Here is a 26,227-nt window from a genome sequence, read left to right on the forward strand (position 1 = left end):
GTGCAAGGCTGGGAAAGGCCCTCAGCCGCGAGACAGGAACAGGCTTTCCCATGCCTGGTGGTGCCACGGGCCCAGGCCCTGCACTGTACCTTTGCCCCCAGTGCCTTGTCCTCCAGGCTTGTTGTACAAGTAGATGTCCAAGTCGGGGAGGCCACCCTGTGGTGGGAGTGGATGCTGGGGAGAGAACGGCCACCGAGCACTAAGACCAGGCAAATGGACAAATGCCATCAGGGAATGGGTACCCACAAGGGGAAGTGGCGGACAGCTACACGTAAAAGCACAGGAAGACACAGGTAGATAATAAAGGCCAGGGAAGGGGGGCCTGGGTGTACACAGGTCCATGGGCAAAGGTACATTGGCAGGGGGCATCTGTAGCAAACAGTTACACAGCAAGGGTGTGTGGTGGGTGGAGGGCCTGGTGCAAGCGGGTGGGGAGAGGTGCGTGCAGTCTCACCTGGAAGTGGTTCCGGCTGTTGCTGTCTGTGTACTTGGGCGAGTGCAGGAAGATGAGCAGATTCTGCCGCAGGTACCAGGCCAGGGCAGGAAGCCAGGGCCTGCAGGAGGGCGGCAGCGCCAGATGCAGCACCTCCGAGGGCAGACTTCCTGGGGGCTGGATGAACTGCAGAGAGAGGGAAGGAAGGGGAGTCAGAGATGAAGGAAGAGGTTCCCGCGGAGACCGTCCCTGCGGCTGGCTGCGTGGGAGGAGCCATGCAGGGAGCCTGGGAGGGAGCTGACCTCCACATCAGCCGGCGTCAACTTGCAGTTCCGAACGAGCATGACTGTGATGACGTCCAGGGTGGCCTCATCCAGGCGCCGACGCAGAACCCGCACCAGCTCATCTGTGATCTCGGGACCTGGACACAGCCACAGTGGCAAGGTGGTGACACGGGCGGAGGATCCAGCTACCCCCATCCCAGCCCTTAACCCCAGACTCAAACAGACTCCCGTGCACCAGAGGCGGCCAACACCAGGTTCTGGTTCTGCCAAGCTACTCGTACATGACCGTGGACAAGTGAGTCTAACCTCTCAAAGCCTCGGTGTCCCCCTCAATACAATGGGGATAATAATAGCAACTACCTCATATGTCGCAGTCTTAGCCCAAGACTAGTGCACACTTTTGAGCCATAAATAAATTAAATGAGCCAGTTGCCTACTGGATGCCTCAGGCTCAACGTATCCCAAACCGAACCCATCATCTTCACCCCAAACCTGCCCCAGTACCTGGCCAGTGGTACCACCATCTATCCACACAGTCATCCAGGACAGACACCTGGGTGTCAACTTTTACAGCTCCTCTCCCCTAAGCTGCATTTCAGTTAGCGACAGGTCCTACCCCTAAACACCCCAGGAGCCTGTCCTTTCCCACCCAGCTCCTGCTCGAGAGAAGCCCAGAGCATAGCATGAGCTGGCATAAGAAGAAGAGAAGTCCCAGAGGACTTTGGAACCTCATCTGCTCACTCCCTTACCCCTCCTCATGGCCCTCACCTGCCTGCCCTACGCCATGCACCAGCAGCTGGATATGTCTGTCCACTTGGCCCACAGGACGAGCAGCATCTGAACCTCGGCTGGAGGCCATGTCCAGGGGGGAACGAGGACCCTGCAGGGAAACTCTGGTCAGGGCCCGGCTCCAGGGAGCAAAGTATGAGGGAGCACGGGGGCATCAGGGAGTGGGGGGATACATGCCGAGGCTTCCTCAGAGTAGATGGGCTCCTGGCTTCGGGACAGAGCTAGGGACGGGGGCAGGGCATCGCCGTCCCATGGCCGCTCACTGCAGGACGTCTCCAGGAGCCTGGGAAAGAGTGGCAAGGGCTTTGGACATACCTCCTCCTGCGCCAACCTTAACCCATGCTGTAGCCCATCTTCTCAGGGCCCACATACCGCAGATAGTATACAGCCTTCGTTGCTCGCTCCTGATAAACAAACATATTCTTCCGGTTCACCACGGAGAAGGCATTGAGCACAGAGCGCAGGGCCTGGATGGCTGTGAGAGGAACATGGGTTTAGGAAACTCCCTTCTCCAGATCCCCCCCCACACACACAACCTCGACTCCCCTGAACTCTACCTGCCCTCTCATGTCAATCACATACCCCGAGAGACCCCCATGCTGGGCCCCATTTTGAGGCGTGAGTGGACTCGAATCACGGTTCCCCACACAACGTCACAGGAGAAATGGCCAGGGACAAACTGCATGGTGGCTGCTAGGTACCCTCGGGGTCCACAGCTCTCATCAGCAGTGTAATCTGGGGGAAGGGAGACAGTGGATCAGAAATGGGACACGGCCCTCTGCCCTCAGAGACTTCTCACCTGTGAACCGGCCTACCTGTCCTACTCCTCGGGCCTATGACTCTGCAGGGGGGATAGATGGTCATTCTGGGTAATAAGATAGGACCATGCTTTTAGGAAGATAAGTCACAGCACAAAGGTTTTCAGAACTATGTCAGGGAGATGTGGAGAAGGAGCTAAGAAAAGGTGTCAGGCAAGGCAAAGCATGAGAAAATCCTGAAGATAATGCCAAGACACTCTGAGCCTGTCACAACATATACATATACATATACACACACATATACATATACACACATATACATGTACACATACGGGGTACACAACATACACCCCCCTTGTGTGCTCATTGGGAGTTGCAACAATAACCCCATTAGAACAAAAAGGGCGTGACTGCTTACACACACGTGCAGCAAAGTGGGGGAAACTACGTCCTGTGCTTTGGAGGACAGCTATCCCAGAGAACCCAAAGGGTAGTGTGGCTCTACGCAAGAGCCCATGGCCATAGCCCATGGCCTCAATCCACCCTTTTTAGGTTTCCAGGTCGATGAGGAACCTTCCGGTAGGTCAAGGTGGCAATTTGGTTTCCCAGAGAAGCTGCTGTCAGATGTGAGCAGCATGCAGGATACCTGGGAGGCTGCAGAGTCTGGAATGGAATGCTGGTTGCTAAGGGTTTCAGCAAAACCGTATGGAGAGACTAAAATGAGGAAGGGCTGGGTCTGGGTTCCGACTGACCTAACGTCCTGGGCTGCTGGGAGCCATTGTGAAGTAAAAGTGCTTGGCTGTCACAGCTCATACTCAATTTGCAGAAGATGCTTCAAAACCCTGGGCAGTCCATCAATTATGGGGATTCTGCTTTGATATGGAATACATCCCAGGATGAGCTGAGAGATGTACTCTCCCGGAGCTGTTAGGAACGTTCGTCCACAGACTTGCTGAGAATGTTAAAGATAAGGAGTGACCTGACTTTTATAACAGAGAGACAATGGCAAAGGAATGGCATGATCCGGCTTTCCTCTGTGAGTTGGGGTGAGAGGTCATGAGGAGTAAGAGAAGGGAGCAGAAATGCGGAGACTTCAATTACCATCTCGAGTAGATTATCACGTTTCCTAACCACGACCAGAAATCTCAGATTATCACGTTTCCTAACCACGACCAGAAATCTCAGAAACCCCGAAGGGTTCTGTGCCTGCCTGCCCGCCTGGAGGGACAGCCAATCAGAAGGCAAACCCTTCTACCGGCCCTCAGGCTCCACCCCTCTGTTTTTCTCCCCCGTGACCTGGCCCGCTTGTCCACGATGCCCCTGCCCCCTTCTTCGGCCCTGTCTATTACCCTGCAGGGGAAAGACGGTCATTTTGGAAAACAAGGTAGGGCCAGGCAGAGGCGTGCATTTAGGAAGACAGGTCACAGCAGGGGCTTCTTCCGTGTACCTTCTCTCCTGTATTTCTCCCCCTCTGCTGGCTCTTTCCCGTGGAACATAAGGTTGCTCAAGTCTCTACCTTATTTTAAATTCCTGCCTTGCCTCCCACCTTCCTTTAGTTTCTGCCGGATCTACTTTGTCTCCTCCTTCACTGCCAGGCTACTTGAAAGACCAATTAGTCCCAGCTCCTCTTCCCGAACATCCTTTCATGTTTCCATTTCCTCTGGTTTCTACTCCCGTCTCTCCACTGAAAGCATTTTCACTAAAGTCACTGATGAACTCGCAACAGCCAAACCTGGTGATCCTTTTCTGTCCTCTCCTCCTTGCCCTCCCTGTATTACCTGGCACTGATGGCCAGGTAATGGTGACTCTACCCGCAGCTTCTCAACAGAGTCTTCGATAAAGGCAAGGGCAGCAGCATCCCCTGGGGAGGGAGGCTCCTGGGTGGGACCCACCATCACTGGGCAGTGGTACCCGCTGACGGGAGTGGAAGGGCGTCTCGCTGCGCCATAGATCTTCTTCACTCTCAGCCACCAGAAGAGAGTTACACACGTGACTGTCATGAAGGTCCTGAAGCAGCAGCCGCTGGGAGAAGAAGGAGCAAGGTCTCAGGGAGCTGAAGTATTCCCCCATACAATGGTGGGGGTGGTGAGGGGGGATCCAAGGCTGGAGAGAACGCCCATTATCACTGGGGGTAAGAAGTCGAAAAGAGCGCCTGTAACCACTGGGAGCTCAGAGATGACGTCTGACAGCCACTGGGCTCCAGGCTCTGAGCACTGAAGCCCAGTTAGGAACACCTGTCCCTCCTCTTTGCCAGAATCTGCTCACCATCTTAAAAAAATCTCTTCTTCCCAGCTTTCCCTGACACTGCAGGTGGTCAGATCCCTGTTATACGCTCTCACACCAGTCTCTGCTTTTCCTCTGTAGAAGCCTTCACAATTGTAGCGGAAGTAGTTAGTGTGTTTTAGTTGTTCCATGTCTATCTCCTCCACTTGACATAAGCTCCAGAGAGTCAGGGTTTCCCTCTGTCTTGTTCACTATCATGTCCCAAATGGTAGCACAGTGCAATGAGAGGGAGCATCTCACAGACACTGGGAGGGGACGAGAGAGTAACCCACTCTGGGGGTGGGTTAGGGAGAGCTCCCCAGTTTGTAGGGAGCCTGGGGAGTAATAGCATCCCAGTAACTAAGGGTCAAAGAAAACATCCAAGATGGATCAACAGCCTCTGAAGGTCAAGTTCCTAGAAACCCCTTCCTCATCTGGGCTGTGTCCCATGCCTGGAAAGCCCTGACCCCGGCTGCCTCTTACCTGGTTGACCTCCCTGCAGATCTCCCCAACTCGCCTCACCAGGAGCTGCTGCAGGTGGCGACACTCAGTGCCTGGCCCCCCATCCTCCCGAATCAGGCTCCTGGGAAGGATGGATCAGACACAGAATTGCATGGGGAGGGAATGGGGGGAGTGTGTCATGGGAGTTGGCGCCAAGAGGAACCATGAAAAGGAAGGAGGACTGGACAAGGGGAAGTAAACAAGATGGGAACTGGGAAAGATGGAATTCTCGATAGCAATTCTGGAAGCCTGGGTTCCATGCTTGCCTCACCAGCTGCCATACTGAGGCTTCCATCATGCAGCTCACCTTCTCTACCCTCAGATCTTCTTCCTCAGAATGGTGGGTCCTCCCTTCTCTCAGTACCCCCACCCCTCTCAACACTGTGACTACAGCAGTACTGAACCAGATACCTAGGTATGGTTCCTGGCGCTGCCGCTTACTAACTGAGACCTTGGGCAGGTGTTTAACTTATCTGTGCTGGAGTTTCTTCATTCAGACCACGAGGATAGTAATACCTCATAGGGCTGTTACAGACTAAATGAGTTGATCCGTGTAAAAAAATTAGAACGGTGCCTGCCGCATAGCAAGTACTTGTTAAATATTATCTATCATCCCTTATTTTTATGTATCTACAGCTCCTGAAGCTGCTGTGAACTACAGATGCTCTTAATGCTCGGCTAGGAACCAAAATCCTCATTAACTTTTCAACTCCATTAGGAAAGCAGAGTGATGTGTTTCGCTACAGTCTGTGGGAAGTGGTCAGGAGCCCCCAACCTTAGAATACAAGTCAGACCCCTACCCAAACTCTCAGCCCCAAGTCTAGCCTTCTAACGACACTGAAGAGGGGTGACGTGGGACCAGGGAGAAGCTAACATCAGAGTCGGGTGTAGGGCCCCGCTGCTCCTTACCGCGCGTGTGCATACACTTCCACACGGTCCTGCAGCACCCGAATGATGAGCCAGAAGTCAGGCAGGCAGGGCCCAGGGAGGCCCGCGAGCGAAGGCTGTGGAGGCGCCGGGCCGGGCGGGGTCCGCAGCGTGAAGGGGGCCTTCTCACCTGGGGTCTCACTGGGACCCTCACTGTCTGAGCCACTGCTGCCACCGTCGTAACCTGTGTCAAACGTGCTGAAGTTCAACCCCATCCTTAGGCTCATCTGAGCCCCAAGTGTATCAGCTCGGTGGGCCCCTCCAGGTTAGTCCCTACTGATGGCCCTGCCCAGACCTTTCACTGTGCAGCTCTGAGTCCACTTCCCATCAGCTTAGTCTTCCATGCCCCACCCCAGCTTACCTAGGTGGTCTGAGTCCACACTGCCCTGACTGGACATGAGTCTGAGTCCCCGGCTGGGCCCAGGCTGGCTCCCTGGGAAGAGAAGGGAAATGCCTGGAGCCTCTCTCAATCCTGCCGAGGATGCCCTCTGAACGTGGAAGCAGGGCCAGGGAGGTGCAAGTCCTCTCTTACCTCGCTGGGGCAGGCCGGGCAGACTGATGAGCAGGGGGCCCTCAGAATCCTCTGGAGAGCCAGGGGCTTGGGGGCTGGCTGTCAGGGCCTGAGAGGCAGGAGGTCAGGATGGAGTACAGGCCCCACACTTCCACCACCACCTGCTCCGTTCCCAGGTCAGCCCAGGAAAGACTCACCTCCCCTTCGACGCCTTCCGCCCTGTCCTCCTGGCTGTGCCAAGCCCAGGCCGCCGAAGGGGGCTCCCCATGGGACCCACCTGGCTCTTGGCCAACTGCCACAAAGAAGAAGCCGCTGTCGGCGTCCTCAAGAAGAACATGCCCAGGGAGGTGGAGGCGGCGGAACTCCTGGGGAGCAGAAACCAAGGGCAGAGGTTAGGCAGGACAGCCCTTCCTGGTCACGGCGCCCCACACTTCCTCATCAGACCCTCACAACCACCTGGTGAAGCAGACACTAGCATCCCTACTGCTGAGTTACGAAAAGCCTCAGTGACTTGCCTAAGGTTCAACAGGCCCAGTGGCAAGGTGGAGCTGGGTCTCTTCCCACTGAGCTGGGCTGCCAGGCATGAGGTAGAGGTCAAACAATAGGGTGAGGAGGTGAACTCAAACCAAGAGAGGGCCTTCCGGTTGTGCATGTGGAGTCCAGGGACGGACGGGCGCCCAGGTGACCAGGGAGCATTCTGAGGGCAGCATACCTCCTTGAACTGTGTGAGGGAACGCTCTGGCCCGAACACAAAGCTCAGTGGCAGAGTCTGGCGAAGGCAGGTGGAGCGTCCAAGAGAGCTATGGATGTGGGCAGCTGCACGGTGCAGGGCGGGGCTCTGGGGGAGGCCCCCTCTTCGGAGTGCCCCCACCATCTCGTCCTCCAGCAACCAGCGGATCTACAGGCGGAGAGCAACCCAGGAAGTGGTGAAGGGCACTTCCCATGCTGATTGGGACATCACTGCACTCTTAGATTAGAAGATACTGGAAGATACTCCACCTCACAGACTGAGAGAGGCACCACTTGGACCCCAGCATAAACAGGGTGCCTCACCTCACCATCTGATGGAAAGGGTGTCAGTTACAGTGTTGAGGGGCTGCCACTTAGGTTGGGGGAGGGAAGGCCCTCACCTCACTCATGGTGGTCTCCATAGCCAGTCTGTGGGGTGTGGCCAAATTAGATAGTCCTGGGTGCCTAATTGGAAGAAAGGTTTAGATGTTGGTTTCCAGAAAACAAAACCAACAGGGAACAAGGAACTCAGAGAGGGAGCATAAGGAAGTACCTGTCTTCTCCTGGAGGTGGCAGTGGGGGCCCCAGGCCATCATCGGACGGTTGCCCTGGGGATCGTGGGAAGGAAGTACTGCTCTCAGATGTAGACCTGAAACAGGGTAGGAGCAAAGGTCAAAGGTCAGCAGCTATTATCCTCCTAGGGCCTCCTCAGCATTCCTTTCTTGGAATCCTTAAGGTACCCTTAGTCCCCAGGTGCCCACAGATTCCTTAATGGTCCCGCTACTCCAACAAGACCCCAGATACCCCCCACCAAACTTGCTGTCCCACCGGTGGTGCTGAGGGTCTGAGGTTGGGGGGAGCTCCACTTCCAGGGGCAAGGTCAGCACAAAGACGTCCAGAGTGACACTGAGGTCCCGCAGAGTAACTCGGCCTCCAATGGGGGGGCCTTCCAGACTAGAAAGCACCTGGCCTGGGAGAGGGGGAAAGTCAGGGGTTACTGCAGCCCTGGGATGAACACAGCTTCCAAGTCTCCAGGGCTAAAGAGTTACACCCGTAGGCTCTCTCCCCAGGCAGGCAGACAGGCTGCATCGGACCAGTGGCCCTCCCCTAGGCACCCCAAACTCACCCAGGCAGGTGGGCAGGCTGCACACGGGTACTGAGCTGTGCTGGCCGCGTAGCCGCACAGAGCATGTGAGGTGCAGGAAGAGTGGTGGCAGGTCATGTGCCAGGCTCTCGGGCCCCGTGGGTGAGTCGCCCCCCAGGATGCTGAAGGAGTCTTCATCGGGGTTCACGGTATCTGCGTCTGACAATGAGGCGGAGTCCAGCCCAGCAGGCCCCAGGTCTGGTTCACGGCTCTCGAGGTATTCCACCTCCAGCTCTGGGTCACTCTCAGTGACCACACAGCAGGCAGATGTGTCTCCTAGAGATACACGTCATGTGGTCAACAGGATAGGTTGGCAGCAAAGGCCCCCGAATCCTGGCTTGAAGCAGCCTTTCCACCTCTACCTGCTTGCCTATATACCTTCTTCTCCCACGAGCTCAGCCTCTGAAAACTCCAAGTCACTGACTTTTCTGTCTCCTGCGTCCCGGGGGCCCTCATCCTGGGCAAAAGAAAGAGACAGTATGATCCAAGGCAGGGCCTCAGGGAACCGAGAGTTAAGAGGATCCGGGTGGGTCAAGCGGGGCCTCTGGGGCTACAGGTTGGGGGTAGGAGGGAGGTAAGGGAGAAAGCCACTCACCTCACGCCTGCTCGATGGAGGGCAATAGAAGAAGTAGTGGGGATTGGAGGGCACTGTGCGGAAGTAGAGACCGCTGATCTCCAGGAACTTCTCCTGTTTGGGGGTTAGAAGGAGGCTACGATGTCAGTCACTGCTCGGCAGGACACTGCTCCCACCCTAGAACAGACACCTATACACCCCCAACCCAGGAGGGACCACTGCCCCCCTGTGCAGGCAGGACTCTGCTCTCTCTACCCTCACCTGGATGAGGCTATGAAGGGCATCATGTGCCTCTCCTCTGAGCTGGCAGACGTCTGTCAGAGATATCTCCAGGCCAGGGTCTGGATGGCCAGGGACACGGGTGCTCTGAAACTCAGGCTCGCTTAGGTCCTCGGTCTCTATGCTGAGTGGTCAGGGTGGGGTGAGGGACAGTGAAGTGTTAGGAACCATCAAGGCCTAAATGAGCCTGCTTCCCGAGTGGGAGCAGCACACACCTGTCTGTCTTTGCCTCTAGGAAGGGTGCTTATTAGCAGACGACACGGGCGGGAAGAGGCCGGGAGAGCCAACCCACCCGTCTTGGCTCTAACCTCCACATTTCTTAGTGGCTGGACATTGCTGTGAAACAGAGGAATGAGTAAGGCTGACTCCCAGTTTTCTGACTTGGACCAGTGGGTGGAGGGAGAGATCTTTCACCGTGGAGGAGGGACACAGGCGGAGAAGCAAGGGTTGGTGGGAAGAAAGTGCACTCGTTTAGGAGGCATGAAAGGTGTGGGATCTAGACCTCCGGAGAGAGAACTGGGCTGGACTTCGATCTGGGCATCACCAGTGTCCTCATCCTTCCGCCCCTTCTGTGTCCCCAGTGCTGATCCACTGCAGACACCAGGCACGTAGCCGTACGTCTGCATGCCTCTCTCCCTCCCTTCAACAGTTTTTGCCTCTATGAAACTCACAGTTTGGGGGATTATTACTATTATGTGAATGTCCTCAGAACAGACTTCTACTTTCACTGATGGCCACTGACAACTCGCCACCCCTAACGTAGCTCAACACTCCACACCAGAACAGGAGAGCCAGGAGAACAAGGAGAGTAGGAGAGGAAGACCGCCGTGGGTGCCAAATGGGAGAAAGAAGCCTGGGCAGGAGGGGTGGGAAGCCAGGACAAAGCACGGCTGGGGACTACCATGCACAGCCACTCCCCCAGGTCAGAAGGCCCCTGCTTATAGGGGCTTTGTCTGTGTGCCCCCTTATATGTCATTCAAGGACCATCCCAACCTGGACTCAGAAGCCAAGACAGCTCGTTCTCGAGGCTCGGGGCCCTCCTCCACACTGCTGCTGAAGGGCCCAGGGCTGAGAGGACCAGGGCTTGGGGGTGCATGAGGCAAACCCCGAGTGTGGCCACACAGTGCGAGCAGAAAAGGGGTGATGTCTACTTCCTGTAGTAGCTCCTCACAGGCGTCCACTGCTATCAGCATGTCCTGCGAGGTCACGCTCTGTGCTTGCTGCAAGCTCCGGAACAGCCCTAGTGGAAGTGGAAGGGGCCACGAGGGTCAAGCTCTGCAAGGGCCTCTCCAGTCCCCATGCCTGTAATCCTGCAAAGTGGGCTCCTCCCTGCCACGGCGTCACACTCACCACGGACGTAGCATCGCTGTGCATGCTCCTGCAGCAAGGCACAGTGGGTAGCTGCCTCCTTGTGCCTGGGCTCCATCCAGGCTGAGGAGAGGGAAGGCTGGTCGAGGAGCTGAGTCCTAGCAACAGGAGGAAAGAGACCGCTTGGCCAGCTCCCCTGGTGACACCTCAGACTCACCATCCTCAACCTTCCAGTGGATCATCCCGAGGTCCCTACCAAATGTATCCACGGCCCAGCAAGCTCAACTGATGTGCTGAGGAAGTCCAGCACGAAACGGGCAGGACATGGCTCAGAAGCTGAGCTCCTGCCACTGACCATCAACCTGTCTGCCCGTACCACTGAGTATGTATCTGAGCCACAGCTGGGGGCTACGGTTGGCTGGGGGTTGGGAGAGGACCTAGGTCAACACTGAGGGCACTCACCGGAAGACGAGGTCTCGGGGTGCCTGAGGGGGCTGCACACCCACCATCTGCTCCCTCAGCGCTTCCAGGGAACAGCTATAGATGTAGACAGGACACCGCGTCCGGGGCCCATCTGCACCCTCTGTCTGTGAAGCCTGGCGCCCAGTGTAAGCTGGTAAGTCCCGATGGAAGGGTGGGCTCAGCTCTCCTGGATTCTGGACACTGTCTGTGGGCAAGAGGTGGCACATGGCTTTGAGCCCTCTTATCTGTTCCCATTTCCGCTGCTGCTTAACTGACTTCAGAGTCAGCAGCCTTACCGCTGGCTGGGGTGACACTGAGGATGGGGACCTGGGACTTTGTTGCCCTGACCCCGGTTCCTCCCAGATCTTTCAGGCTGGGTGTCCCACTCCAGTCCTCGAACTTAGACTTTGTCTCCTCTTGAGAGGGTCCCTCCAGGCCATAGGGAGCCAGATGCTGGACATCTGAAGAGGAAAAGCAGGACATAACTCAGAGCCGCCTGCTGGGCTGGGGAGGGAGCTCCGGGGCTTGTATCTGAGGGGGTCAGTGAGAGAGGTCTGCGGCTGGTACCTGAGAAGGTCGCAGGGAGGAAAGTCAGAAACACATGCTGGGGGGTCACAAGCCTTGCATAGCAGCGCCACTGAGGGGGCTGGGCAGAGTTGACAGGCCCGAGAGTTTCAGAAGGGCCTAGACTCTGTAAGAGAGAAACAAACTTAGAGCCATCTATAAGGGACCATCCAATGCCCGCTCTCTTCCTCCGCCCGAGAGTCCATCCTCAGGGATAGCTTGCAAGATCGGGGACCAAGGGGAATGATGGCATCCTGTCAGTGGAGGGGGGCACTTAGTATCCCCAGTGATGGAAAGCTGGGGTGTGAATATGTGGGGATGGCAGGAGGTCACTATGACAAAGGGCTCAAGGAGATGCACCAGTGCTGACCCGGGTGGGAAGAACTGAGTCTCCGCTGGCCTGGGCGCTGCCGCCTGCTTCATCCTTCAGGATCCCACAGTCCCCTACCGGTGGCCCCTCTGGACCTACAATGCGGGTAGAGAGGGGTGGGAGAGAGCAGGGCCAGCAAGAGAGGCAGGGCTCTGAGGTGAAGGGTAGGGGAGGCCAAGACCCAGACAGAAGGCACCCTGTGGGGTGGGGGAAAGCGGCTGGGCCGAAGTCCGGTGCCAGAAATGAGGCGGGGGCTCACGTGGACTGTGGCAGCTCCTCCGCAGCACCTCACGCGGGAAGGCGGCCTGGTCGGCGGCGGGCAGCGGGATCTCCCGGTCACTCAGCTCCTGCCCCAGGCAGCTGTGCAGCAGGCACAGCACCATGTCGTTGGCGGGACAGGGCCCCTCGGCGAGAGGGACGCCCTCTGGCTCTGCCCGACACACACTCTGCTCAGCACCAAGGGTCTCCTGCTGCCCGGCGCCCCCGGCTCAGCCCCAACCAGCCCGGCCCCTCCTGCAGCCTCCCAGCCCCCTCCTGCCCCTCACTCTCCCGCTCATTCGCAGGCTCATCTGCCCTCTGTATTCTAACACTCCCTGGCTGGCTGGCCCTCTAGGTACAAGGTTCACCCACCTCTGGAAAGCAGAAGGAAGAACATCTGGATCTGCTGGCACTGTGGCAATAGTCCCATTAGGTCAAAACGGAAAGGGATTTCATGGACACAGGTGTCTCCTCCCTGGTCCAAGCCTGGGAGGGAGGAAAGGAAGACAAGAGCGCAGTGAGGCCCACAGTCCCTGCCTGTGGCTGCCTTCTCCCCACCCGCTCCCCTGCTCCTCCCCAGGGGCCCCCTCCCCACTGACCATCAGAGACCCTCGGCTCCGGGGGCAGGGGACTCCACTCCTTGCTCTGGCACAGCTGTATCAAGTACTCAAAGCTCAGCATGGAGCCTATGCAGGCAGCATCCCGAGGGTGGAGCTAGAGGAGGAACAGCAGAGGGCAGGGGTCAGCCCCTCCTGCCCAAGAGGACCCCAGCCTCCAGCTCTCAAGGAAGCCCTCACAGTCACGGACATTCAGAACACGGAGACTCAGGGGGACCAGGAAGCCGCCAAGCTGTGCTGCTCCCAAGGGGATGCACCCAACCTGGCAAGTGGTGGGGTACTCCTGAAGCCACTCACAGCTCGAGGGATCTCAGAGTATGCCAAGTCCTGGAGGTGCCTCCAGCTCTCAGGGCCAGGTCCCACTCGTCCATACTGCGGCTCCACCCACACCTCAGTGACCAGGTTGAGCTCCGAGTCTCCCTCCAGGGCCTCCACCTCCACATCGTTGTCGTCATCTGTTGAGAAGCTAAAGGAGGAAGGGCTCTGAGCCTGGAAGAAAGGAGAGTCCAACCCACCACCACCTGGTTGGGAGCTGGCCCATGGAGGGCGGGAAGGCCAGGGCACACGGGACAGCCACAATTCACACGTGGTCTTTCCAGACCTGCGTCTGCCCAGTAAAGCATCTGGAGACAGTATCTCCCACCCCAACTCTCAGCATTGGGAGACAGGACTTCAGGGGACAGTAGGAAGAAGGCGGAATGTGGAGCAAGGCGGCTCAGAGAGGGGCTGGGCCTCACCTGTCCTTGGTGGAGGTAGAGTGCGGGGGGAAGAGGATGTACTGGACGACGCACGTGTGCCTCTCTTCGACTGCAGCCTGCCCCGGGGGCTCATTCTGGGACAGGATGGGAGAGCTTGGCCCTGCCCCAGCCCAGGCAGAGATCTGGCCTGGCCCAGCTCTGACCCTCAGCACTTTAGTCCCCTCGCCACACTGTCCTGGGACTGGCCTCAGGCCTTGGGTCCTCTGGCCACAGGGTCCCTGTGAGGCAGTGTTTCCAGCGGTCCCAACCCAGCTCAGAGGCGAGTATCCCTGGGATGATGATGGACCTTGGTGGGAGGGGTCGTGAGGGACAGCACATACCTGAATTGGAAGCTCCAGGACCATGTTGATGATTCCTTCCCCGCTGCAGGCAAAGTGGAACCCTTCCGAGAGTCGGACCCTGAAGGCCCACAAGAGTGGGGGCGGGGACAGGATGAGGTGGGGAGAGACACTCAGTGTACAGCCCCTGCTTCCCATGCCACTTACATACCCACTTTCCAGCAGCCATCCAGGCAGACTTGTCTGCTGGTGGCCCTGCCCAAACGACTGGTCCCTCAGGGGGGCAGGTCCAGTTAGGGCCAGAGACCAAAATAAACTGAGTCGGGGGAGTCATGGTGGGGAGGGCAGCAGCCCACACTGCTCTGTGCTGGATCCTCTGCATAGCAGCGGCCACAGCAGAAACTGGGGCTGAGACGGGGCAGTATCTGGCTTAGGCTTTCTGCCAGCTTCCAAACCCAGAGTCTACACTAGACTCTGCCCCAAGTTGCCCAGCAGGCTTGGTGACGTACTCAGTGAGGATGGAGAGGAGCTGGGCAATGGCGCTGAGCGGCAGTGCGGGGGCCAGTCCTGATGGGATGCTCCAGAGCCAGCGCTGATGGTAGAGGTAGCGGGATAGCGACGCTAGGCTAGAAGAGGCCGAGCGGCCCGACACCAAGGGCAGTGGCCCTGGTGGCTCCAGTGTCAACAAGAAGGGTGCCCGGTAGTCCAGTGGTAGCTTCTCATACCTGAGCAACGGGGGCAATTCCCAGTTGATCTCTACTCATACCCAGCTTAGCTGCAGCCCCCCACGTGCTCCTGGCCCTGTCCCCACTCTCTTTACCAACCTGATGAGCAGCTTGTCCAGTGGCTTATGCAGGACCACAAGGCAGGGCCGATCAGACAGGGCCTGCTGTGGCCCTAGCAGCGGGGGTGATTTGGAGGGAGAGTTGCCCCCACCGGCGCCCCCCAGCCCTTTTCGTTTCACCTTGGGTGTTGGCTCCTTGCTTTGCACCCGGTGGGGGAAACGTAGGCGCAGGATTTCTTCCCGCAAATCCGACACGATCTGAGGGAAAAATGTGATCGGACCCTCCTACTCCCGTCTCCTACAGATGTGGAGAAGGGGCCCACAGACAAGGTGAGAAAGCCTTGTACCCCAAGCCTTACTTGGTCTGGGGGCTCCTCCCTCTACTGGCCCTGGCCCTGGGGAGTCTGGGGAGAAAGAGCTAGTCAACATTCCAGGGCTCCTTGGTCTGGGAGTGAGTCGGGGCCCAGCTCACCTTGTGCCGAGCCTGTGCTGGCGTGCCAATGGGGAAACCCAGGCGGAGCACCATGCACGGGGCCTTGGAAATGATGCGGACCATGTAGAAGGAGGAGGGGGGCTGGTCTGGGGCACTGGGGAGAAACGGGAGGGAGTCCGTGAGCAGCCCTTGGCTGGGAGAAGATGGGTTTAGGAGGTAGGAGGGAGAGGGTTTGGGGTGAGAGGAAGAGACGTGGGAAGAGGGGGAGGGGGAGGAGTGAGGGGACATCACTTTGCCCACCTGGAGAGCAGCTTCACATAGGAATAGCCCTCGACTAGCACGAAGCTGCTCCAGTCACGGAGCAGGGAGGTCAGCGAGGAGTGTGAGATCCTGCACTGGACGGTGCTGTAGCGGCCATTGCTGCCCGGGGTGTGCAGGTGCTTGGGGATTGGCCTGGGAAGAGGGTGTGGAGAGAGGGCAGCCCTCCCAGCCCCAGTCATGGGGCAGAAGAACAGACTGCTACCTCCCTCTCTGCTAGGACCTGTCTGAGGATCTGAAGGCTCATGAGCAGGAAGGCTAGGACGGCTCGGAGTTTTCTTGGCTGAGGTCGGTATGGGCTCATCTGCTGCTTCCCTTCTCCATCACTCCCTGTCCCCTCCCCCCAGCCCCTCCCCCACAACGATGGCCCAGCTATGGCGGGTACCCACGTGTCATGCTCCAGGATTAGCACCAGGCGATGCATGTGCAGCCAGCGCTGCCATGAGTTAGCATCCATGGACAGCACTGGCTTCCAGTAGGCAGCGAACTGGGCGTGGGAGGAGTCGGAACCACTGTGCTGAAGGGAGAGCACCTGGGGACAGGAAGGACAGCCCTATAGGAGCATTCATGAATAACCTCCACGCAGCAAACAGAGCCGTGGGGCTCAGGGGGCCAGAGGTGGCACTGGTGTAAGGCTAAAGGAACCCATGGCCCAGCCTGGGACAGAGGCAAAAACGGCCTCCAATATGAAGGCTGGATTAGGATGAACGAACCCAGGGACAGGCTGTGTAGCCCTTTAAAGCTGAATCCAGGCAAAGGATGGAACTTCCACCACTGACTTTGGAGGAAAGCCGCTGAGTGATGGCAGGACCCCAGGATGAGGCCATTATTTGCTAGCATAAGCCCCCTGCTTGTCAGTGCTAGGCTGACAGCCGGGGCTGAGTGTGGAGAAAGCACAGGACAAAGGGAGCCATGGTCTTCAGGAAGTGCATAGTTCACGGTGGTTGGCTGAAGGTGCTGGGGGAGGCCAGAGTATGCCACATGGAGACGGGCAAGGGGGCTCGCAGTCGGCTGGGAGACAACCACCTAGACATTCTGCAAGTCTTTACCTCTGACGCCCGTGGTCTGCTGAGGACAGCCTCTCTCTAGAGACCCTTCCTTCCCCCGGGGGCATGGAAGGAGGGAGGGGGCTCTCAAGGCGAAAGCTCAGGGTCCTGGTTTGGGGGCCTTAGATTTGAGAGGAGAGGAAAACGAACGTGGTTCTGGGCTCTAGATGCAGTGCCAATCCAAGTCTGGGTGGGCACAAGATGGGGAGAGTGAGCGTTGGGGCCCCTCACCGGGGTGGTGGAGCCGGGCGGGATGTAGAAGAGAGGCACTCCGCTCTTGGTGCTGTCGGGAAGCGTGAAATGTTCCGGGACTGAGGAGAAGGACTGAAGGTGGGCTAGCATCTGGTCCGTCTGATTAATGCTGCAGAACAAGTGCCAACCCTGAGCCTCACCGGACTCCAGTGAGTCAGAGGAGGGGAGCCCCAGGGGCACAGGGGGCCCTGGACACAAGCCTAGTGCTCGGGGTGACCCTCTCTAGCCCCCAGTTTCACACATCTGTCCCTCCACACAACAAATGGGGCACCCCTCACTGAGCGGTGACCTCACTCACCTCTGCAGCGTGTTCCAGAACCGCCGGATAACGTGGGTCCGATACAGCGAGCGAATGGGTTGCCTTAGTGCGCAGGACACATCGTGCAGGATGTCATAGCCACCTTCCATTGTCACTTCCACCCGGGTGCCTCGAGGGCCCTCAGGCTCCAGGGGCCAGGGTGCCACAGCCACGTACTCAATGCGCATGTTGTGTTTCCACAGCAACACCAGCTTCACCTCCAGCTGGGACCCTCCTTCAGGGGAAGAAGGAGAGCTGGTTAGGGCAGGAGGGCATGCGACTCCAGGCCTGGTACTGAGTCCTATCTGAAACCCCACCTACCACATGGAACTCTAGCCTGGCCAAAGGTTCCAAGCGTGGTTCCACAGAATGCAGGCCCAGAGCCTGCCAACTGACACAAACTGAAGTTTGTAGGAGTAATCTGAAAACAAAGCTAAGTTCAGGACACCACACCATCGTCAGCTGACTCACCTGGGTCAAAAGGAGATGGAATTGGGAAGCTAAACGCTATGAGAACTAAGCCCTGAAGGCAACTCAGAACCCACTTGTCTCAAATGACAGGCAGAATCTGTCACTGAGACACCCTCTCATGCACGGTACATGTGTGTCTTCTGCTTTGTTCAGACTTGTGGGATACAGCAGGACCTAAACCCTTACCTTTGGCCAGTGTGACCTCTCGGACACTGTAGCCCTCTCGAAGCCGCACAGACACAGTGCTGACCAAGTCAGCCAGCACCTCCTTCTCAGTGTGCTTCTTCCGGCGCAGGGCCAAGGCAGGATTGCTACTTGCGGAGACCAGGTGCTCATTAAACAGGCGGTGCTGAGAGCCTAGAAGACCAGTGAGGATGGGAAAGGGGAAAGTGTTTTATCTGTTAGCTGACAGAGGCACAGGAGCAGAGGCTACACTGAGTCGCGAGAGAACAGGGCCAAAGCCATCAGCCCCAGTTATACTGCTAGTGCCCCGGGGACCCAAGCCCTAGATGGATTCCTGCATCATCTCTAGGTCCACATTATATTCCCCCGTTCCCATACCTGCCCCAGTCTGCCACTCACCGCAGTAATATTCAGGGTTCAGGGCTTCCCCACTGCGCAGGAAGGAGTAGAGGAGAAACGCCCGGTGGTAGACAGTCAGACCCAGGTTGCCTGGCTCGGGCTCAGGACAAGTGGACAGGTAGGAGCCAAATGTTGCCATCGCGATGAACTTCATCAGTTCCACATTGGGCACATGGCCAAAACTACAGTCATAAGAATAAACTCCTCCTACCTGAAGAAGTGAGCAATTAGAGACCTAGCTCCAAAAGAGCCACCGGGCTGGGTGGCTGCTCCCATCCCTGACCCACACGGTGGGAAGTGGGCCAGTGTTCTCCCAAGACAGACCACTGCTCTGCAGCTTTCCTTCCCTGAGCCCTTCTGTCTGAAGCCCATGCCATCTAGCCACACCCCTCTTGCTCCACATCAAATACCAGCCGGCCCCCATTCACTGAAGATTTTGGCCACTGGTTCATTGGATTCCTGTCATCATCTCAAGACTACAGTGTCTAACAAAGTGCTTCTCAAACTTTAGGGTGCACACAAAACACCTGGGGATTTTGTTAAAATGCAGCAGGTCTGGGGTGGGGCCTGAGATTTTGCATTTCTAACAAGCTCCCTAGTGATGCCAAGGCTGCTGGACTGTGGACAATATTTTGAGCACAAAGCCTAAAGATTGGAGATTGGCAAACAACATATAATCTGTGGTCAAATCTAGCCTATCATCTATTTTTGTAAATAAAGTTTTATTGGGACTTCCCTGGTGGTGCAGTGGTTAAGGATCCGCCTGCCAATGCAGGGGACATGGGTTCGAGCCCTGGTCCTGGAAGATCCCACATGCCACAGAGCAACTAAGCCCGTGCGCCACAACTACTGAGCCTGCACTCTAGAGCCCGCAAGCCACAACTGCTGAGCCTGCATGCCACAACTATGGAAGTCCACACGCCTAGAGCCTGTGCTCTGCAGCAAGAGAAGTCACCTCAATGAGAAGCCCGCGCACTGCAACGAAGAGTAGCCCCTGCTCGCCACAACTAGAGAAAGCCCGCATGCAGCAGCAAAGACCCAACGCAGCCAAAAAGATAAATAAATAAAATAAGTAAAATAAATAAAGTTTTATTGGAACACAGCCATGCCCATTCATTTTCTTATCGCCTGTGCCTCCTTTCAGGCTATAAGAGCACAGCTGAGTAGTTGTGACAACCACATGGCCCACAAAGCTTAAAATGTTTACTAGTCAGGGGACTTCCCTGGTGGCGCAGTGGTTGAGAATCTGCCTGCCAATGCAAGGGATATGGGTTCGATTCCTGGTCCGGGAAGATCTCACATGCCGTGGAGCAGCTAAGCCCTGCGCCACAACTACTGAGCTTGCACTCTAGAGCCCGTGAGCCACAACTACTGAGCCCGCGCGCCACAACTACTGAAGCCCACAGGCCTAGAGTCCATGCTCCGCAACAAGAGAAGCCACCACAATGCAAAGTCCGCGCACCGCAACGAAGAGCAGCCCTCGCTAGTCGCAACTAGAGAACGCCCGTGTCCCGCTGACTACACATTAGCCCTGGGCTTCACCTGGAACTACTTCCTCTTTGCAAATTCACTTGCCACATCCAACTGATTACACACAACTTTGTCCCATTTTTAGGTTCCTTCCATCCTCCTCTTGCTGCTCTTTGACTTCCTTAAGGCTCCCAGGCCTTGAACCTCTACTCTTTTCAAATCTATCCATGTCCTCCTGGCCCTCCTTTCTCAACCCAGCCTGGACCCCATGGTCAAGCAACTTCTTATGCATCATTCTCAACTCCCTGGCTGCCTTCACCTTTTCTCTGCTTCCACCTGAAAACCCCTACTAGGATCACAAGTTCTATACCCAGGTCCCAAATGAGATCTCAGTGAATCCCAAATGGAAAAAAACCCTGCATAGCTGTGTAGGTTGGCACCACATCAAAACATATGACACCCAACCCAGCTAGTCCTTCAGGGCCGTCCTCAGTGCCGCTCGTCCTTCCTGGCTCTGCCTCCCTCCCTCCCTCCCTCCAGTACACACCCTCACCTTCTACTTTGGAGAGAAATCAGAGGACCCCTTGGCAGAATTTATCTACATCTTCACTTCTATCCTTCTAGTCTCAAAGAAGAAGTGACACTCTCCTGCTCCTAAAGAGTCCCTCCATCTGTTTCTTGAGCCAATGCCCTCCTGTCAATTTAGGGACTTTACTCCATCCGGCTTCCTTTCCTTTCCCTTATTTTCAAACTCTGCTTCACCACAGCTCCTTGGAAACACGCTGAAGTCTCTAGCTTAAAAAACAAAACAAAGCAGAACACCCCTCTCCTTCCACCCTGTACTCCCCTCTGGCTGCCATTCTCTCTCTCGCTCCCAACTTGATCTGAACAACCAAATTCTGGGTGTCAACACTTTTCTCTACTTCCTTCTCTTCTATCCACTCTTCAATCCACTGCAATCATTTCCCTCGCCGCCTCTTCACTGAAATGACCTGGAAAAAAATCCCCATAACCACCTCCTAATCGCCAAACCCAAAGGGCACTTTTCTTTCTTTTTTTATTTAACATTTTTATTGGAGTATAATTGCTTTACAATGGTGTGTTAGTTTCTGCTTTATAACACAGTGAATCAGCTATACATTTACATATATCCCCATATCCCCTCCCTCTTGAGTCTCCCTCCCACCCTCCCTATCCCGCTTCTCTAGGTGGTCACAAAGCACCAAGCTGATCTCCCAAAGGGCACTTTTCATTCCTCATTTTACATGATCTCTCTGCTGCATCTCATGCTGTTAAGTTCTGCTTTTTTCCCCCAAACTCTGAAATTTTTGACACCAGAGCTCCTGGCTCTTGTCTGATGATTTTCCTTCATTCTTTGCTGGGCCCTCTTCCTATGAAAGATCTTTGAACACTGGCGGCCCCCAGGTTCTTTGGGGACCCTCCTCCCTTCTCAAACACCATGTGTCGGCTGCCAAATCCTAACTTGCTATCTCTCAGCTAGTGCTGTCTCTTGAGTATCCGATCTGCATATCCAACTGCTAGCTGCTATGAACAGCAGTCATTTATTACGTAATTATGCTAAGCCCTTTAAATGCATCATCTCACCCATTTACAAATGAATCCAACCAAGAAGCGACAGTGATGTGCCCCATGTCACACAGCCAGTAACTGAAGCCAGGATGCCGGCCAGGCATGCCTAACTCCAGAGGTGATGCTTTACAGCTACCCTGTTGACCCACAGGCACCTCAAACACAACATGCACAACACCTGGATTCACCGTCCTGTCCTCACTCCACCCCAACTGCTGCTCTCTGTTTGCTCTGCCAGATACACAGTCATCAGTGAAGTCAGAAACCTGGAGACATCCTTAGCCCCTCTCTCTTGCTCACCCCTTACATTCTGCTGATCACAAGTTATGTTGACTCTACCGCTTCATTTCCTCAATCCTACCCCCTTCTCTCTTACCCTGAATTCCCCCAGTTTAAACCCTGATCCTCTCTTACCTGACCACTGCAATTAACAGCCTCCCTGCCTTCTCTCCTGCCCTTCCCCCAGCAACACGAGTGACCTTTATAAAACATAAACCCAGCTAGTGGTTTTCCTTCCATATATCTGTATCACCCGCAGAATTATGCTGGAACGCCTAACACAGAAGAAGCAGCTTTCCATGCGTGGCCTATGCCTACCCTCCAGCCTTGTTTCCCACAGCTCTCTGCCTCCTATCCTATAGTCTGTCAATCCAAACTGGCTGCAGGTCCCTGAATATACCTACTCCCTCCTCTGCTTAAGCCAGTTTGAGCTGGGTTTTCTGACCCTTGCAACCAAAACAGTAATAATTAATCTAATAAGAGGTGGGACTGGAACTGACTGCCAGACTGCAAATTCTGCATTCTTCTTCCTATAACATGCTGTCTCTCACATCCTAAGGAAAGAGGACAAAGATGAGAGTCCTCTCCCACCACAGTACCTACCCTGTTCTAGACATGATGTCCCCCACACCCTCCAGAACTATGTCATTGGCTTTACCTGGGAAATCATTGCCTGCAAGAAAGTAACCAGCCACAGCCCACCTTGTGATATACGACACTTCCCTCTCCTCCTTCCCAGAAAGTCCTCACCTGCACAAAGGAACAAGCCACAGTGCCACTGCGAAGCTGGTTCAGCAACGTCTCACAGACAGCAACATCAGGGACACTGGTCACCCCATCTGTGATCACAATGATACCTGGAGCAGGAAGCATCAGACTCAGACCTGGGGACCCTGGCCTGATCAAAGTCACGGGGAGCCATCTGATGGACGGGGCGTCAGTGTCCACCAACCAATGTGTTTTATAATCCTCCAGCACCTTTCCTTCTCTCCTTCCCTCCCGTTCCTTCCTCTGGAGGGCTGGATCCCAACTTCCTCCTAAGTGACGACCTTGGTGCTCTACTCCTTCCCACTAGGGTCCATGACGGTTGTCAGAGCAGGGGGTACTTGAGATATACACTAATAAACACTTACCTTTTACAAACAAGGAAATAGACACTCTTCCCTGGGGCCCACTGATCCCCTGGAACCTCTATCTTTGCTGATAATGCCCCCTTCCCTTCCTGTATTCCCCCTTTTCCCCAATCCCACCGACATTCCTTCTACTGACCTGCACTAGAGTTTGATGGCAGCAACTGCAGTGCCAAGATGCCCTGACGGATCATACTGACCAGTCCAAGATCAGCTGTCACCATGGAGACTCCCACTTTCCGGCCCGGGGGCTCCCCTGAGTCTGGGGACTGGTCCTCTGCCTGGTTCAAGTTACAGAAAAGATAGAATGGGACAGATGGCACTGCTGCCCCCTCCACAGCAAAACCAGAATTTATAGCCCAGCATTGCCCAGGCCAGACGGGCCTAATCCTGTGAGGGCCCCAATTCCCCTACTGTGTGGCCAAGTCCTGACTATGCTCCCTCCCCTAGTGTGTGCTTGGATACTGACCCTCAGATGGGCAGGGGGTCCAGCACCAGATGAAGCACCACACTGCACTGCAGCAGGGCTTCCCCACCTTTTGCCAAGAAGGCCCCTTTTCCATATTTTTCCCATCACCATTATGAAATGTCTTACACATCCATCAGATTAAGTCTTCAGACATACAGACCTGCTATCTGCCTGGCTACTTCTAGGATATCTAAAGGAATGAGAAAGTGCACTGTAGTGAGCCCAAGCAGCTTTATCACTGATTGTACAAAATACTAGAGATCAAAGTCACCCATGATCACCTTCTCAGAGCCACTGGGGGAGAAGATGCAGGACTGAAAAAACACAAGCAAATTGTCTTCACATTTTCTCCCAGCAAGAACGTGTGTCTTGGGGAGTGTATCCGAGCGCTCTTCAACAGGAACCGAGCGCTCTTCAACAGGAAACCTGTTGTGTGCACTCGCTAGCACTTCTTTCCTTGGCTCCCTCTGTCCCCGGCTTTTAGCCCTTTTTTTCTGCTGTCTTTTCCCTCTATAATATTTGGCTTGTCCTTCCTCTCTCCTCTCTGTCCCTTAACAGCTCCTCTTTCTAAGTGGCCTCCACCCACTTTCTCTCCCACATACCTGGCTCTGGGGATCATACTGCTGCTGCAGCATGGTGGCCACCTTATCCTCAAAGAGACAGAGCTGCTCATACACCTGTTGCAGGAACACCTCCCGCTGGGAAGGGTCCAAAAGGCAGCCCTGGACCAGCACCTGAGAAGCACGATGGAAAGAGCAAGCCATGAAGGTCAGGGGGACATTGGGCAGTACCCCTCTGGTCTCCCTGTTTATTCTCCACACTGGGCTTCCCCAAGCATGGAGGCACCAGAAGATCTTCCAGTTTCCTCCACCTCGGCCTCCAGAACATTGTCTATAAGCTGCCCTATCTGGCCAGGCAAAGCCTTTCTCATTGACTCATACTTTCTTATTCTTGCTGATTCCTAAGCACTGCACACAGAAGCTGTTCTGGACCTTTTCTCTTTTTTAAGCTCAAAATCTTATTCCCCCAGTGAATGCTCCTTCCTTCCTTTTACCCTCAGCAGATAATCCCCACCCCCCTCTTCACAGAGAAAGGAAACAAGTCAACAGGAACTACCCACTCACCCTAACCCTGAGGGTGTACTGCTCTCCAACCCATCGAAAATGTCCTCAGTGTTTGCTAGATGTTTATATCTATGTGTTCTAGTTCTTCCTTTCAGGCTCAGAAGAAAAGATTCCTCTTCCTCCTTTTTCTCCCTAAAGCTAATCGCTCCATCTACTCTTGGATCTTTTATCTAATACCTTCATTCTCTCTCCATGGGGTTTCCTTCCTTCTACTCTAGATATAAATAAGTGCCCCCATCCTAAAAATTTTATAAAGGCCTGGTGGTCCCTGTGGTGGCCCTCGGGATCTCTCCTCTCTCCCTGCCCCCATCAGACTCCTACAGCCTGCCCACTTCTCCCCAACCCCTGCCCCCCCGTGCAACAGCTACTTCTTCTCTCTATTCAGAACTGGGTGAGTGGGTGGGGACAGCCAGAAGAGGGCAGAGCGGGACTCTGGACCACTAAAGGCCTGACTGTGAGAAGAGAAACAGAATCAGAGGAATAGTGGGAACTGGGGCTGTGAAAAGGTGAGAAAGATGCTCAGAGCTGTATTGTTTAGAAGAGTGAAAACTGGGTCAACCTAAGGGTCCAACAGTAAAGGTTTGGCTAAATATATAATGACAAAATATGATAAAATATGAAGACAAGTGGTCATTAAAAATTGTGTTTTCAAAAATATTTAGTGACATGGAAAAATGCCCGTATCACACGTTAAAAAAGCAGGATGTAGAACTGTGTGTTTAGAATGAGCCTGATGTTTCTCCTCTCTCTGGATGGAGGGGTGGTGGCGAGGGAAGTAAACACAAACTCAAAGAGAAGAAACACAGTCCACAACATGTCAATAGTAGTTATAGTTATTTCTGGGTGGTTATTATGAGTGAGTTTTGTGAGTTTTTTATATTTTACGTATTTTTCAAATCATCTTCACTGGGCATGTATTATAAACGTGACTTTTTGTTTGTTTGTTTGTTTTGAAAAACAGCAGGATGCATCTTGAGGGAGCTACAGAGACAAGTGAGGAAGCTGTCTGACTTCTTAGCTGACTTAGTGGCAAGTGGCCCTGGAGGCTTACCTAAGTTCTCACTCCTTGTCTTCTCCACAGCTGCTGTCCTTGTTCAGGACTTATCTCCTCTCCCATGCTGCAATACTCTTCTGCCTGTTCTCCCCAATCCAGAATTTGTCCCCCCTCCATCTTTCTCACCAGCCACAAACAAGTGTGATCTTCCTAGTGTTCGCATCTGATCCTGTCACTGACATTCCAAACCTCCAGTGGTTCTCTACCCATGGCTAATAGTTTTAAAAGCTAACATTTGCATGTTTTCTATGTGGCAGGCACCGTTTTAAATGCTTGACATGTATTAATTCAATCACCATGCAACACTGGTACTGTTGACATCCCCATTTTGGAGAAAAGACCCAGATGCACAGAGAGGTTAAGTAACTTGCCTAAGAGCACACAGCCAGTAAGTGGTATAGCCAGGAAGCACATAAGGCACTGTTATTCCAGATCCAGTGCTCTTCACCACCACACTAAACTCCCCTACAGAATAAAGTACAAGTTCTTAGCCATGACATTCAAGGCCTTTCATAATTCTGCCCCCACTTATCTCTCCAGTCTCCTCTTTACCACCCCCCTAACCCTCCCCCCATCATTCAAACTTCACTGTGTCCAACTGAGTAACATGTAGTTCCCTAGAACCCCTGTGATTGAGAGCACAGTTTCATAGCTCTGTGCCTTTGCTTTTGCTGGCCCCTCTGCCTGGAAAGCCCATTTCCTCTTCTTTGAATAGTTAACATCAATTCATCCTTCAAGATTCAGTTCAAATGCCTCTTTGTCCAAAAGTCTCTCCTGTTGCTGCCCCAGGCTTGGCTGGGTGCTCCCATATCACGAGTCAAAACTTATCAGTGCCCTTATCACATTCAACTGAAATTACCCCCTTTAATATCTGTCTCCGCAACTAACTCTCAACCCCTCCCATCAGGATAGGGACAGGGTCTGATTCATGTGTCTCCAGGACCTAGCCCAGGCCTGGCATAGATCAGGCTTTAGTAAGTGTTTGTCAAAGTGAACCAAGTGTTGAGTGATTACCTAATATCCAAGCTTTTCCCGCCTTGACTGTGAGCACCTGCAAAATCTGGGGATGTAGCCCACAACCAACAGTCCTAACACCTGCACTAGGAGAACACTTTAAACCA

The 26,227-nt window shown here is 54.8% G+C and overlaps 1 protein-coding gene across 4 annotated transcripts in view; it reads right to left on the minus strand.

The window, feature by feature from the left end:
* SZT2 (SZT2 subunit of KICSTOR complex) overlaps nt 1-26,227 on the minus strand; it is a 51,165-nt gene that overhangs the window by 12,877 nt on the left and 12,061 nt on the right. For 3 of the 4 annotated variants that reach the window (XM_029227580.1, XM_029227577.1, XM_029227581.1), the window contains 45 exons: nt 23,531-23,662; nt 22,599-22,740; nt 22,080-22,186; nt 17,991-18,201; nt 17,595-17,765; nt 16,938-17,172; nt 16,619-16,748; nt 15,731-15,873; nt 15,324-15,476; nt 15,063-15,177; nt 14,631-14,848; nt 14,316-14,531; nt 13,849-13,927; nt 13,508-13,602; nt 13,068-13,236; nt 12,753-12,867; nt 12,526-12,639; nt 12,155-12,325; nt 11,896-11,990; nt 11,529-11,652; nt 11,258-11,422; nt 10,962-11,166; nt 10,542-10,657; nt 10,185-10,431; nt 9,174-9,315; nt 8,934-9,026; nt 8,717-8,795; nt 8,321-8,614; nt 8,023-8,164; nt 7,748-7,843; nt 7,596-7,659; nt 7,178-7,363; nt 6,663-6,830; nt 6,487-6,574; nt 6,316-6,387; nt 5,937-6,138; nt 5,010-5,109; nt 4,157-4,286; nt 2,089-2,241; nt 1,879-1,981; nt 1,684-1,789; nt 1,486-1,597; nt 736-854; nt 455-619; nt 90-174 (listed from right to left, as the gene is read on the minus strand). In XM_029227580.1, the coding sequence (XP_029083413.1) occupies nt 90-174; nt 455-619; nt 736-854; nt 1,486-1,597; nt 1,684-1,789; nt 1,879-1,981; nt 2,089-2,241; nt 4,157-4,286; nt 5,010-5,109; nt 5,937-6,138; nt 6,316-6,387; nt 6,487-6,574; nt 6,663-6,830; nt 7,178-7,363; nt 7,596-7,659; nt 7,748-7,843; nt 8,023-8,164; nt 8,321-8,614; nt 8,717-8,795; nt 8,934-9,026; nt 9,174-9,315; nt 10,185-10,431; nt 10,542-10,657; nt 10,962-11,166; nt 11,258-11,422; nt 11,529-11,652; nt 11,896-11,990; nt 12,155-12,325; nt 12,526-12,639; nt 12,753-12,867; nt 13,068-13,236; nt 13,508-13,602; nt 13,849-13,927; nt 14,316-14,531; nt 14,631-14,848; nt 15,063-15,177; nt 15,324-15,476; nt 15,731-15,873; nt 16,619-16,748; nt 16,938-17,172; nt 17,595-17,765; nt 17,991-18,201; nt 22,080-22,186; nt 22,599-22,740; nt 23,531-23,662 (6,367 nt within the window). The remainder of the gene's footprint in view (nt 1-89; nt 175-454; nt 620-735; nt 855-1,485; nt 1,598-1,683; nt 1,790-1,878; nt 1,982-2,088; nt 2,242-4,156; nt 4,287-5,009; nt 5,110-5,936; nt 6,139-6,315; nt 6,388-6,486; nt 6,575-6,662; nt 6,831-7,177; nt 7,364-7,595; nt 7,660-7,747; nt 7,844-8,022; nt 8,165-8,320; nt 8,615-8,716; nt 8,796-8,933; nt 9,027-9,173; nt 9,316-10,184; nt 10,432-10,541; nt 10,658-10,961; nt 11,167-11,257; nt 11,423-11,528; nt 11,653-11,895; nt 11,991-12,154; nt 12,326-12,525; nt 12,640-12,752; nt 12,868-13,067; nt 13,237-13,507; nt 13,603-13,848; nt 13,928-14,315; nt 14,532-14,630; nt 14,849-15,062; nt 15,178-15,323; nt 15,477-15,730; nt 15,874-16,618; nt 16,749-16,937; nt 17,173-17,594; nt 17,766-17,990; nt 18,202-22,079; nt 22,187-22,598; nt 22,741-23,530; nt 23,663-26,227) is intronic. The other variant, XM_029227579.1, reaches the window with a different exon arrangement.

This window comes from Monodon monoceros, unplaced genomic scaffold, assembly GCF_005190385.1.
Source record: "Monodon monoceros isolate NGI ecotype Baffin Bay Population unplaced genomic scaffold, NGI_Narwhal_1 Super_Scaffold_18, whole genome shotgun sequence".
NCBI lineage: Eukaryota > Metazoa > Chordata > Mammalia > Artiodactyla > Monodontidae > Monodon > Monodon monoceros.